This window comes from Aquarana catesbeiana, linkage group LG02, assembly GCF_042186555.1.
Source record: "Aquarana catesbeiana isolate 2022-GZ linkage group LG02, ASM4218655v1, whole genome shotgun sequence".
NCBI classification, from domain to species: Eukaryota; Metazoa; Chordata; class Amphibia; order Anura; family Ranidae; genus Aquarana; species Aquarana catesbeiana.
The window spans coordinates 131817164-131831171 of NC_133325.1; the positions used below are offsets into that span (position 1 = coordinate 131817164).

Here is a 14008-nt window from a genome sequence, read left to right on the forward strand (position 1 = left end):
AGAGAAGTGTTTATCCTTCTCTCTTTCACTGTGCCAGCAGGGTGATCAATGTGCCAGAGTCATATATCTGTAGATACATACACATGCATGTGTGTTTGAGCTTAAGGGTGCACACCCTAATGCATTAGGCTGCGCACACCTATGCATTTAGACAAGGGATAAAGCTAATCAAGTCTTGGATCAAACACAATGTTCCAGGTCAGACCAACTGTGATGTCCCACTTTTGTGGCCCTCTGTGAGGTGTACCTCCGTAGAGGTATCTCTTACTCTGGGGGATGGCCATTGTCTGCTCTGCCTGCTAGGCCTACTCTGTGGCAACCAATCCTCTGCAGGTCTTTTAAATATCAAGTGCATGAACATACGAGATGATATGTGAAATACTGTATGAATACAGTTCTCCTTGTTCTGACCCCTGAAGAAAGGTGTTTAAAGCTAGAAACGCGTTGGATACATCAGAGACTTGCCAAGTATCTGCACGTCATACACAAATTCATATTGACATCTGTATTTTGTCTTTGCACAGACATGTTTTTACTATGTTCCAATGTTCTTTGTAATAAAATGTATACTTTTTAAATCTTCTGGTGTTTATGTCGTCTTCAAAGTCCCGGTCCCTAAGGGGGATATTTTCTTGTTCATATTTCATTGGGATGTTGGCGACAGAATACCTGGTTTTGTCGATGGTGAATACAATTTCAGAGTAATTCACTGTGAGCACACTGATCAATCAGAATTGCTCTGGGATGTCCTGGAAGCAGTGCACATGGGAGGGGGGGAATGGAATTTCAAACCCCTGGACTGCTGGACCAGCTTCTGGGGCACTTACAGCTCAGCATGCCTGAAGGTAAATACCGCGGGTACCTTGGGGTAGAGAAGCAGGCGTACGATATTAATTCACCTTTACATTTTTTCTGTAAAGATGAACTCTGTAAGCCCAAACTTTTAGAAGAACAAATAAAACATGTTAAAACTTTTGAATAGAGGGGGGGGGGGCATTAAACATTTTTTGCAGCATCTGGGACTCTGATTTCATCTCCCTTCCTGTCTTGGTAACATGAGTGCAGGAATACTGGGGAATAAATGTCACCAGGAGAGGAAGACAATAATAAAAATACATTTATAAAATTGGTTGTAGCCTTAACGCTGTTCACTTAGAAAAAAAGTTTGTGTATGTCTTTGTGATATGCTGTCACTTGAACAAGAAATCTCTCAAGTAGGGGCAGAAACAGCAATAAAAACTTGACAGAAGCTCTATCCCTTCCCAACTCAAAGCACATTTTTTGTGGGAAAAAGGTTAGGCTAGTGTTAGATTTTATGGCTTAATACAGGAAAATAGACATTCTAACAATTTGACTCAAGATATAAACTGGGACCATCAGATTTAACATCAGACACCTAAGCACATGAATTGATTTTGATCATCATATAATTTCTGAAGTTAAAGAAATCAATGTAAGCCAATATACAAAGCCCCCTACCTCAAATTGCAAGAATAAAGGTGTTGTAAAGACAGAAGGTATTTTATCTTAATCCATTCTATGCATTAAAATAAAATGTCTTCTGTGTGCAGCAGCCCCCCATAACACTTACCTGAGGTCCCTCTCTGTCCACGAGTGTCTCAGCGATCCGAGATTCTCCCTCCAGATTGGCTGAGACACAGCAGCAGCCATTGGCTGCTACTGCTGTCAAAGTCAGCTAACCAATCAGGGGAGAGAGGGGGTGGGGCCGGGTTGAGGCTCTGTGTCTGAATGGACACACGGAGCTTTGACTTGGCTCCAGTGCCCCCATAGCAAGCTGCTTGCTGTGGGGGCGCTGAACAGGAGGGAGAGGCCAGGATCACAGAAGAGGGACCTGAGAAGAGGAGGATCTGAGCTGCTCTGTGCAAATCCACATCAACAGAGGAGGTAAGTATAAAATGTTTGTCTCTTTTTCTTTCCCCTATAAAAATAACAATCACTTTAAAGCAGATAAAAAGCACTTCTGGAAAAAGAGAGAAAAAATAGGACTTTAAGCGGGGTTCCACCCAAATTTTGAACAATATCTGTATGTATTCTCTTCCTTGCCTAGATGCTGACATGCCGGGAGCTAGTCTCAGGCTTCCCAGGATGCCACTGAGCATGTGCGGGAACGAGCGGTGAATGCTGGGAGCACAGCATTCACCACATCCAGGAAATAAATGCTTGTGGGCTTCAAATGCCCACAATGAAGATGGAAACCGCCTGCAGTGAATAATATAAGTTATTTTTTCCGACGAAATCTGACACAGGCGGACATATTACACACAATATGTGAGTATGTAATGCTGAGAAGAAAAGTTTGTGAATGAAGTAAAAAAAAAAAAAAAAAAACGATAGATAGGTGGACCCCCGCTTTAACATAAAAAAACAGGATTTTTGTCAAACACTGTAAAATCTCTTTCTCCGAGTTCATTGATGGACACTGTCTATGGGCAGTCCTAGCTAAACCACCACTCTGCTATAGGCAGCTCAGTCACAAAGCAGCACAAGGGGGAAAAAAAAAAAAAAGAAAAAACACAAGGGGGGGGCAGATGTCAGTCAATGAACTCAGAGAAAGGAATTTTATGGTGAGTAACAAACATGCCATTCTCTCTTCATTGAGGGAAACCACTTTTTTAAATCCTGACTGTAGGGATGTCCCAAAGCAGTGCTTCAATGAGTGGTGGGAAAGGAACAGAAGGAAAACAGGCAAATCATGCAACCACCTGAAAAACACCCCCCAAAAAGGAGAAAATAAGGGAACCTCTAAAACCAGCCTACAAAACCTTGCGGACAAAACAAGCATCCACGTATGCAAACACATCAACCTTGTAAAACTTGGTAAAGGTATGCACCGGTGACCAGGTAGCTGCCTTGCAAATTTGACACACAGATTTATGATGTTGGAATCCAAGAGACACTAGTTGCCCCGGTAGACTGTGATGTAATGGGGAAGGGAGGAGAATGACACTTCATAGCATAAGCCTAAATGACTACCTGCCCAATCCAAGGAGAAATGGTGGCAGAGGAGGCTGCCAGGCATTTTTGTGGTCCATCCACAATCACAAACCGAGAAATTGATCTCCTGAAGGAAGCTGTAGAAGACAGGTACACACAAACTACCAGATCACATTCAAGGAGTGTAGAGCAAACTCCTTAGGGTGCGAAAGGCAGTGACAAAAGGCAGGCAGGACAATGTCCTTGTTCAGGTGAAAATCAGATACTATCTTTGACAGGATGGAGGGGAGCAGACAGAGAATGACCTTATAACTGTGCAGAACGAGGTAGGGGGACTTACAGGTTAAGGTGGTTAGCTCCAACAGGGCAAGCAATGGTGATAGCAACCAAGGAGGAGATCTTCTGCGAAAGCCTGGGCAAAAGAATATCTCTAAAATTCTCAATATGAGACTTCTAAAAGGACCCAAAGAACCAAGTTCAGCTCCCAAGGTGGAAATGCAGCCATACCCCTTGCAAAAAGTTATTAATCAAGGCGTAAGTAGCCAAGGTCATCAAAAGAATATAGTGAGGGCTGAAACCTTACCCATAATGGTACCTAAGGCACGTTCTTGGTCAATACCCCATTGAAGAAAGGCCAAAGTCCAAGCCACCCAGAAGCAATGCAGGTGTAACTCGCAGCCTTGTGCCATGAAATGTAACTTCCAGGTCAAGTAAATCGTCCAAGAGATAGATTTAAAGGCCTTCAGCATGGCAGGAATCACCGTGCCTGACACCCTGTCTCTCAGAACCTTGCTTTCAATAGCCACACTGTCAAAGCCAGAGATGGTAAAGCAAGGTGGAAGATCAGCCCTTGGGACAAAAAATCTTTTCATAGAAAAAGCCTCCAAGGCATGTCTGCAACCAGTCACACTACCTCGGTGTACTAGAGATGACAAGAATGACTGATAACCCCTTCGGCCTCTAACCTGTGCAGCAAAGGAGGGAGAGGAGAAAAGGCATAAATTAGGAGATATTGGCTCTGTAGTACCACCAGTTGCATCCACACGGAGATCTCTCACTCTTGGCACAAACCTCAATACTTTCCCGTTAAGACAAGACACCAAGAGATCCATATTTAGCGTGTTATACTACAGAAAGAGTTGTCTAAACACTTACAGGTGTACAGATCACTCTCCCTAATCCAGCATCTGATGACGAAGGTAATCCACCTGTCAGTTTTCCATGCCTGAAATTTGCACAGCAGAGAGAGTAGGCATTTGAAGCTTAGCTAACCAAATAATTCTGGATGCCTTGCAATAGTAAGTAAACAACACACCAAGGTTGCAGGATTCAATTCCTGCCTATAACACTTCCCATAGATGTAGGTCCTGTGCGTATTGGTGAAAAGCACATGAACCAACTGTACCCCTAGCACCAGCGGACCCCCTCAGGGCAAAACTAGGGGGCCACGGATCTATCAGGGGACCCAGGGAGTACAGTAGTGACACATTGCTGGCATGTGAGCCTTAAGTCTACAACACTCCCAAGAGAGATAAACCTCCAGCTGAGCCCCTCCTGTGGGGGGCTGTCAAGTGCCCCAGTCATGTGTCCCCCCTCATGACATTTAACTTGTCAGAAGACACTCCAGGATGGAGCTGTCGCAGCTGACCCAGAGCGCAGCTAAAGCTTGCTAGCCAGGCTGGGGTGACTACTGGATTTAGATTTTTCAAGCCTGTCGCCAATCCTGGCTCGGGATTGAAGATCTTCAGAAAAAATACCAAGAAAAAAGGCTATGAAACTACAGGTCCCAGCAGGGAACTAGGTCATTACGCCTGAAATACTAAGAAGAAATAACTGAACTGAATATAGCAGAGGGGCGTTTTCTATCAGCTAGGACTGCTCATAGGCGTGCTGTGTTCTTTTTCGGTCTAGGGTCCATCTTCTGTAGGTGGCGCTATAAAACATACAGTCAGGATTAAGAAGAGCTGTGTCCGTCAATGAACGATACAGAAGACCTATTCTTGGAGTACATTACAGGACACATGAAGGGTATTTAGAAACACTTGTTTATGCTGCCGTTTTTAGGAACTTGAACATTTTCAAAATAAAAGCTAAAAGCATAACACAGAATAACCTCTCCCACTACCAACATGCCCTAACCACTTCAGCCGCAGAAGGTTTTAACCCTTCATGACCAGGTAATTTTTTGCGATATGGCACTACGCTATTTTAACTGACAATTGCGCGGTCATGTGATGCTGTGCCCAAAAAAATTTGATGTCCTTTTATTCCCCACAAATAGAGCTTTCTTTTGGTGGTATTTGATCACCTCTGCGGTTTTTATTTTTTGCGCTAAAAACAAAAAAAGACAATTAAAAAAAAAAAAAAAAATCACATTTCTTCATCAATTTAGGGCAATAAGTATTCTGCTATATATTTGGGTAAAAAAATATCCCAATAAGTGTATATTGATTGGTTTGCGCATATACAAACTATGGGATATTTTTATGGCATTTTTTAAATTTTCTTAATAGTAATGGTAGTGATCAGCGATTATTAGTGAGACTGTGACATTGCAACGGACAAATCGGACAGCTGACACTTTTTTGGGAACCAGTGACATTATTACAGTGATCAGTGCTAAAAATATGCACTGTTACTGTACTAATGAAACTGGCAGGGAAGGGGTTAACACCAGAGGCGATCAAAGGGTTAAGTGTGTCCCTAGAGGATATTTTCTAACTGTGTGATGGACTGACTGGCAGAACACAGGGATCCGGTGTTCCTGCTTAGAAGGAACACAAGATCACTGTGTTCTTCCCTGTCAGAACGACGATCTGCCTTGTTTACATAGGCAGATCTCCGTTCTGCCTCTCTGGGGAACGATCGGTGGGTGTCGGCAGACACCGTGTGAGCCGGAGCCGCTGATTGGCTCCGGCCAATCAGCGCGCGCACCCAGTCTATTGCACGAAATGACATACAGGTATGACATTTCGCGCAATAGAGCCGCCCTGCTGCAGTATATCTATGGTGGGCGGTCTTTAAATAGTTATTTTTTTTTTTTTTTTTAAAAGAAAGTATGCAGTATCTTACAGGAACGGAGGAGGGGTGGGGAGAGACATCTTTGGTGTCACCATGATGTTTAATGCGGCATTGTCCAACTAAATGCTGGTTGGATGACCATTCAGATGAGAGGTCCAATGTGGGAAGAACATCCAACACGCCTTGAGTTCTACAATATTGATAAAGAGCCAAATATAAAATAACCAAGTCCCTGTCCCGAAAGGGTGCCCAGGACCCCTCCCAAGGCTGATAAAGCTGACATAGGTTGGGAGGAAGGATTCACCTGACTCCAGCAGACTTGGTCCTGCGGGCCAGGTGTACCGGATGATCTAGAGATTGTACCCCCCTCTTCCCACCCAGACAAAATGTTGAGATGCAATGTTCTGGAGTGAAATAGGGCAAATGTAACTGCCCTGAAGGAAGACACTATCAGGCCCAAGAACCTCATGCAAAAGCTGAGGTTTAGGGTTTTCCCCGACTACAGAGTTTAAACGTGGATGTGGAGAGACTGGCGTTTGTCCAGGGGGGGAAATCCTAGGCCTATCCAAGATTAGCCTAGATGCCCCAAGCAACAAATTGGTTCTATCGCATTTTATAGATATGGTTCAAAGCAAACTGCCTAACACAGCGAGTCTGAGTTGACTGTTCTCTCAGAATTAGGTTGCCCAGATGTCACATGATGGGTAGGCCTTGAGGATAAAGCAGGGAAGAATGAGTTAGGACCTGGGTGAAAACTCAAGATGCAGAGGACAGGCCAAAGGGAAGGGCAACAAATTAGCAATATTGCAGCCCTGTGAAGTTGGCCTTTATGTCCACAGCGTGAAGGGAAACAATGACTAATTGAGCAGATTAAAAGCGGCATTTTTGAACTCGAAGATATCTGTTAAGAATTTTTAGATCCAATACAGAAAGGATGCATTTTGTTTTTTTTAGGGATAGTAAACCGGTTTTGAATTAAAACACTGAGACCTCTATTCCTCTGGGACATTGGCTGTGGCTCCCTGGGAAAAGGGCAGCTCTAGAGCAGAATGAAGATCTCCTAATCTTGCGGGGATATTGGCTTGTAGACACAACACTCTTTGCTTCTAGACTTGGTGGATTAGTGGGTTCAGGTATTACGACAGAACCGAGTTCATCTTAGATCATACAGAACTGAGTACCAGGCTTGGACTTGGACTCTTAGATAAAGACCCAGGGACTTGAAAGAAAATAAACAAAATAAACTATTTATATCTCAGAAAGGGACATTTAAACACTGGAGAAATAGGGTATTCATTCCCTTTATGCACAGACCAGCATTTAAGCCAAAGCATCCTCCTTGTATGCTCAGAAAAGAAATCCATTGGTATCCAGTAGCCTGTCCACACAATAGCTGAGTTATTGCCAGTTACTGGATGACAGACTGATCCCATAGTACAGAGTCAGGATCCTTAGCCATGGTTTCAGACCAGACAGCTAAAGTGTGTGCACTGGGGAAGTATTAGCAGGCCGAAGCATTTTAGCCCAGGCCAGAGACTTTTAGAAAGGCCGATGCAGGTTGCACTAAGTCAAGCCAAGTCTGCACCCATAAGTACTAAAAGGTTATTGATAAACATGGGATATATCATCAGACTGAACCTCCTCATGTACCAACTCCTCAGAACCAGACAAACTAACATCCTCCTCATTAGGAGGATATGCAGACAAACCTGCAGCCAAAAGAAGGTCACAGGTGAACTCTGAAGAAGAGGATGAGGGGGCTTGTGTGCAGCCTGTGTAGTCTGAGGCCTCCAATAAAGCTAGAAGTATACAAATAAATTCACAAATTGTAGAAGGACAGTGGTCTGGGTTTGAAGAAAAAACTGCAGACCTGTTTGAGCTATTAGATTACTGTAAACCAGCAGGGCCCACTCCCCTTGTGATTATGATCCACAGTAGCACATGAAAAAATCCCACTAGGTGTATTCACAACAGGCACTGCAGAGCAAGCTGGGTTAAATCTTCTGTAACTCCTTACTATAGTCAGCAGGGATATCCTAGAGGATTGATGTGCGGCTGTAGTGAAGAAAAGGCAAGGAAAAGTTAATTTGGGCCTGTGCATGTGTACCAATATGGTAAGCATATGTGTAGTGTGTCCTGCATAAGGAGGCTACATAGGCTCCATGTAGATACCAAGGCCAAAAACTAGGGTTGCACCGATACCACTTAAAGACCAGCCTCGTTTTGGATTTTAGGTGTTTACATGTTTAAAACAGGTTTTTTTGCTAGAAAATTACTTAGAACCCCCAAACATTATATATTGTTTTTTTTTTTCGAACACCCTAGAGAATAAAATGGAGGTCATTGCAATACTTTTTTTTTGCACCGTATTTGCGCAGCGGTCTTATAAGCGCACTTTTTTTTTTTTTAGAAAAAAATTCAATTTTTTGAATAAAAAAATAAGACAACAGTAAAGTTAGCTCAATTTTTTTTATATTGTGAAATATAATGTTACGCCAAGTAAATTGATACCCAACATGTCACGCTTCAAAATTGCGCCCTCTCGTGGAATGGCGTCAAACTTTTACCCTTAAAAATCTCCATAGGCGATGTTTAAAAAATTCTACAGGTTGCATGTTTTGCGTTACAGAGGAGGTCTAGGGCTAGAATTATTGGTCTTGCTCTACCGGTCGCGGCGACACCTCACATGTGTGGTTGACCACCGTTTTCATATGCGGGCGCTACTCACGTATGCGTTCGCTTCTGCGCGCGCGTCGGGACAGGGCGCTTTAAAACATTTTTTTAATTTATTTATTTTACTGTATTTTATTTTTTCACTGTCTTTAACCACTTAGCAACCGGCCCATAGCCGAATGACGGCTGCAGGGCGGTTGCTTAACTCTGGGATCACGTCATATGACGTCTTCCCAGAGTTCCCCTCTCGCACGCCCCCTGGGGCGCGCACCTGAACATATCCGTGACCGCCGGGTCCGCATCACCGATCCCGGTAAATGGCCGCTGATCGCGGCCGTTTACCATGTGATCGCTCCGTCAAATGACGGAGCGATCACATGTAAACAAACCGGCGTCATCTGATGACGCCGGTTCCTCTCCTCCCCTCCCCTCCTGTGTACCCATCGGTACACTGTGAGCGGAGAGGGGGATGGATGGATGGCTGCAGCGCTGTGGGCTGGTTGTGTAGTGCCCACAGCGCTAACCAGTGACATCCAGACATCCATCCATTCATGCTCAGCCATCCCTAACGCTCTGCAATGCCTGCACTACTCTGCAATGCCCCAGAATAATGTGCAATACTCTGCAATGCCCTGCAGTACTCGGCAATACCCCACGATACCCCTATGCCATACTCTGCGATACCCCTATGCCATACTCGGCGATACCCCTATGCCATACTCGGCGATACCCCTATGCCATACTCGGCGATACCAAGCCATACTCGGCGATACCAAGCCATACTCGGCGATACCAAGCCATACTCTGAAATACCAAGCCATACTCTGAAATACCCCGCAATACTTTTTTTTTTATTTCAGGCTTCCCAGCCTAGAGGTGAGATGTGAGGTCTTATTGACCCCATACATCACTGTAAAGAGGACCTGTCATGCCATATTCCTATTACAAGGGATGTTTACATTCCTTGTAATAGGAATAAAAGAGGTCAATTTTTTTTTTTTTTTTTAAAAAGCATCAAACTAAAATAAATAAGGTAAAATGAACAATAAAAAAAAATACATTTTTTTTAAAGCGCCCCTGTTCCTGTGTGCTCGCATGCAGAAGCGAACGCATACGTAAGTCCCGCCCAAATATGAAATCGGTGTTAAAACCACACACGTGAGGTATCGGTGCGATCGGTAGAGCGAGAGCAATAATTTTGGCCCTAGACCTCCTCTGTAACTCAAAACATGCAACCAGTAAAAATTTTTAAAGCGTCGCCTATGGGGATTTTTGAGTAGCGAAGTTTGGCGCCATTCCACAAGCGCGTGCAATTTTGAAAGGTGACATGTTGGGTATCTATTTACTCGGCGTAACTTCATCTTTCATATTATGCAAAAACATTGGGCTAACTTTGCTGTTTTGTTTTTTTTAAAGCACAAAACTGTTTTTTCCCCAAAAAAAGCGTTCAAAAAATTGCTGCGCAAATACCGTGCGAGATAAAAAGTTGCAATGACCGCCATTGTATTCTCCAGGGTCTTTGCTAAAAAACATATATAATGTTTTGGGGTTCTATGTAATTTTCTAGCTAATAAATGATGATTTTTACATGTAGGAGAGAAATGTCAGAATTGGCCTGGGTGCTCCAGAACGCCTGAAGGTGCTCCGTGCATGTTGGGCCTCTGTATGTGGCCATGTATATGTAGCGGTATAAATTTTGGCCAAAATATATGAAGAAAAATTACTAATCTGCAAAATTTTATAACAGAAACAAAGAAAAATGCATTTTTTTTTACAGATTTTTCGCTCTTTTTTCTTTTATAGTGCAAAAAATAAAGAACCCAGCGGTGATTAAATACCACCAAAAGAAAGCTCTATTTGTGTGAAAAAAAGGACAAAAATTTCATATAGATACAGTGTTGCATGGCTGAGTAATTGTCATTCCAAATGTGAGAGCACCAAAAGCTGAAAATTGGTCTGGTTAGGAAGGGGGTTTAAGTGCCCAGTGGCAAAAAAAAAAAAAAAAAAAAAAAAGTCGTTTAAAAAAATTGTGCCTTTAAGACAAGTGGGCGGAGCTGACGTAATGACATCGCTTGAGCCGTCCTATGGTATGGAGATGGGTGGGCGCCATCTTAGCCTCACTCGTCTCCATACTGAGGAAGTGAAAGGACCCGATCGCCTCATTATTTTAAAGATGGATATCTCGGTACCGGCAGCAGCTGCCGCTTACCGGAGCCGTCGGTAGCGGGTGAGCGGCGGGGTGGCACCTCTCCCACCGCCCACGGTGATCTCGTGGTGAACCCGCCGCAGAAACCACCATTATCATGTACAGAACTGCCGGCCCTAAAGATGGATACCTCGGTTGTGGCAGCAGCTGCTGCCGTTACCGAGATATCCATCTTTAAAATAATGACGTATATATACAGTGGCCGGTCGGTAAGTGGTTAAGACCGAGTACTCTCCGATACCAATACTTTTTAATGTCAAGTGACAGTGGCACTAATATGTGGCACTGATGAGGTGTTTTTTTTTTTTTTTTTTTTTTTTACAGTTTACAGGGGGGGGGGTGGAGTGGTTGGTGGCAGTGTTTTTTTTTTTACAATTTTACGTTTTAATATTACAATTTCCTCTTTTTTTTTTTTATCAAGGCGTAGAGTCCAGTGCCAAAAATCTTGAGAAAAAAAACCCTGAAGCTTCCTGGGGGTGGGAGGGGTTTATACTGGGTTGTCCTTACAGCTCTTGTTTGACACTGCTAGATGTCCCGTAGTGTACAATTAGGAAAAATATCAGCTTTAGCTGCACCCAGCAGACATTATGACTCAAAGGAAAGAAAATGAGCGATATGACAGCATATAGATAAAAGTCCTTGCTGTAATTGCACAAACTTAACACTGCATAAATAATTATTATGAAAAATTAAGTTTTTCATAATACAAACTTCAATTATCATTTTTGCTGAGGCCCCGTTAAGATAGAAGGAAAGAAAGTCACAGGCAGTTGCTGTCCAGGTTTTACATCCACCAGCTGGCCTACAAAACAAGAAAAAATATCTAAAATTAATATATTATAATATATATATATTACAAACTTAAAACATTAGCAGGTTTATAATGATATGCAGATTATATTCATATCTAAAACTCTAAAATGACTGTGAAAATGGTGCCACATCCCTAAATATAGCAATATATTGAAGATAAAATAGCCTAAAATGGGACTTTGGAGGCATGACATTTACAATAAAACTCTACGTTTATTAATCCATAACAGACAAAATACAAAACATTTACACACTACACAAAAAATGACTCCAATATAATAATTATCTAAGCTATGTGGTTAAATAATTATTCTGGTCTATTATGTACTTTAACCACATGCCGACCGGGCCATAGCCGAAAAGACGGCTGCAGCGCGGTCGGCTTGTTCTGGGTGGACGTCCGTTGGACGTCATCAGGACGGTGGGGCGCATGCACGATAGTGTCCGTGCTCACCGGGTTCATGGGACCCGGCGCAACATGGATCGTGGTAAAGGGCCAATGTTAGCAGCCCTTTACCACGTGATCGCTCCCTCCAATGAGGGAGCGATCATGATTTCAACAAACTGGGGTCATGCAAAGGTCCCAACTCTCTTCTCTTCTCACACCAATACAGAGTGAGAGGAGAGAAGAGAGATTGAGTGACAAAACGACAGAAATAGTGAGTGAAAGTACTACAGTGCCCAGCAGTGCCACACAAGTGCCACTACAGTGCTAAATTGTGCCTTACAGTGCCACCAGACTTCCCATCAGTGCCACTACAGTACCCATCTGTGCCACTACACTACCCATCTGTGCCACTACAGTACCCATCTGTGCCACTAAAGTGCCACTACAGTGCCCATCTGTGCCGCCAGTGCCACACCAGTGCTCATCTGTGCCACCAGTACCACATGGGTGCCATCAGTGCCACCTCTGCCACTTCAGTGCCCATCTGTGCCGCGTCAGTGCTCAGTCAGTGCCACTACAGTGCTCATCTGTGCCACCAGTACCACATTGGTGCCATCAGTGCCACGTCAGTGCTCCATCAGTGCCACGTCAGTGCCAATACAGTGCTCATTTGTGCCATCAGTACCACATCAGCATCACTAGAGTACTCATCTGCGCCACATCGCTCATCGGTGCCACTACAGTACCCAATAGTGCCCATAAGTGAGTGCTCATCAGTGCCACCATATCAGTGGCTCCTCATCAGCGCCCATCAGTGCTACCTTAGTGCACATCAGTGCCAGATAATCAGTGCATCCTCAGTGTAGTGCATTAGTGTACATCAGTGCAACCTTATCAGTACCCAGCAGTGCACCCTCATCAGTACCCAGCAGTGCACCCTCATCAGTACCCAGCAGTGCACCCTCATCAGTACCCAGCAGTGCACCCTCATCAGTACCCAGCAGTGCACCCTCATCAGTACCCAGCAGTGCACCCTCATCAGTACCCAGCAGTGCACCCTCATCAGCACCCAGCAGTGCACCCTCATCAGCACCCAGCAGTGCACCCTCATCAGCACCCAGCAGTGCACCCTCATCAGCACCCAGCAGTGCACCCTCATCAGCACCCAGCAGTGCAGCCTCATTAGACCAGCCTCATCAGCACCCATCAGTGCAGCCATATCTGTCCAAGTGTTCCTACCACAGCAGTTTGTCACCACAGCCCCGCTGAGGAGGCATACCAACAGCTTAGCTTGACTGATGAGAGCAGCGGGGAGCTCTCTGAGTCTGTGTCTGATTCTGGTTCAGAATATGAACCTGTTGTAAGTATTGGGTCTGATACAGAATCGGAGGAAGAGCAAAGTGTGCCTGTGAAATGAAGGCGCTCTGGCATGGAGCAGCAGGCTACCACAAGTAGTGCTGTGGCATCAACCAGCAGCTCAGTGCCATCCACCAGAAATGCAGTGGCATCAACTAGCAGCTCAGTGCCATCCACCAGTAGCACAGTGCGATCCAGAAGAAATGAAGTACCACTGCAGCAAAGGCCAAGAGCTAGCGGGGTGTCATCTAGGCCCCAAAGCGTTAGGACCCATGCCGGCCTTCCCTATGCCCTTGAAAACCCTCTGTGGCTTCCCCCTAATTCAGGAGTAGCAAACATCCCCCCTTTCACTGCCCAGCCAGGTGTTCAGGTGAACACAGAGAATTTTGCCCCTATTGATGTTTTTAATTTCATTTTTACCCAAAACCTATTGTCCTCCATCGTGGCCCAGTGCAACCTATATGCACAACAATTTATAACAAGCAACCCTGGTTCATGTTATGCCCGTCCCTATGAGTGGAGAGCATTGACAGTGGAAGAATTCAAATTATTTTTAGGGCTAACATTCAATATGGGACTCACAAAAAAAAAAAAAG

The 14008-nt window shown here is 44.3% G+C and overlaps 1 protein-coding gene across 1 annotated transcript in view; it reads right to left on the reverse strand.

Annotated features, from left to right (window-relative positions):
* Positions 1–14008, reverse strand: part of RNF17 (ring finger protein 17) — a 532263-nt gene that overhangs the window by 200168 nt on the left and 318087 nt on the right. Inside the window, exon 13 of the mRNA XM_073612476.1 lies at positions 11567–11657. Coding sequence (XP_073468577.1) covers positions 11567–11657 — 91 coding nt within the window. The remainder of the gene's footprint in view (positions 1–11566; positions 11658–14008) is intronic.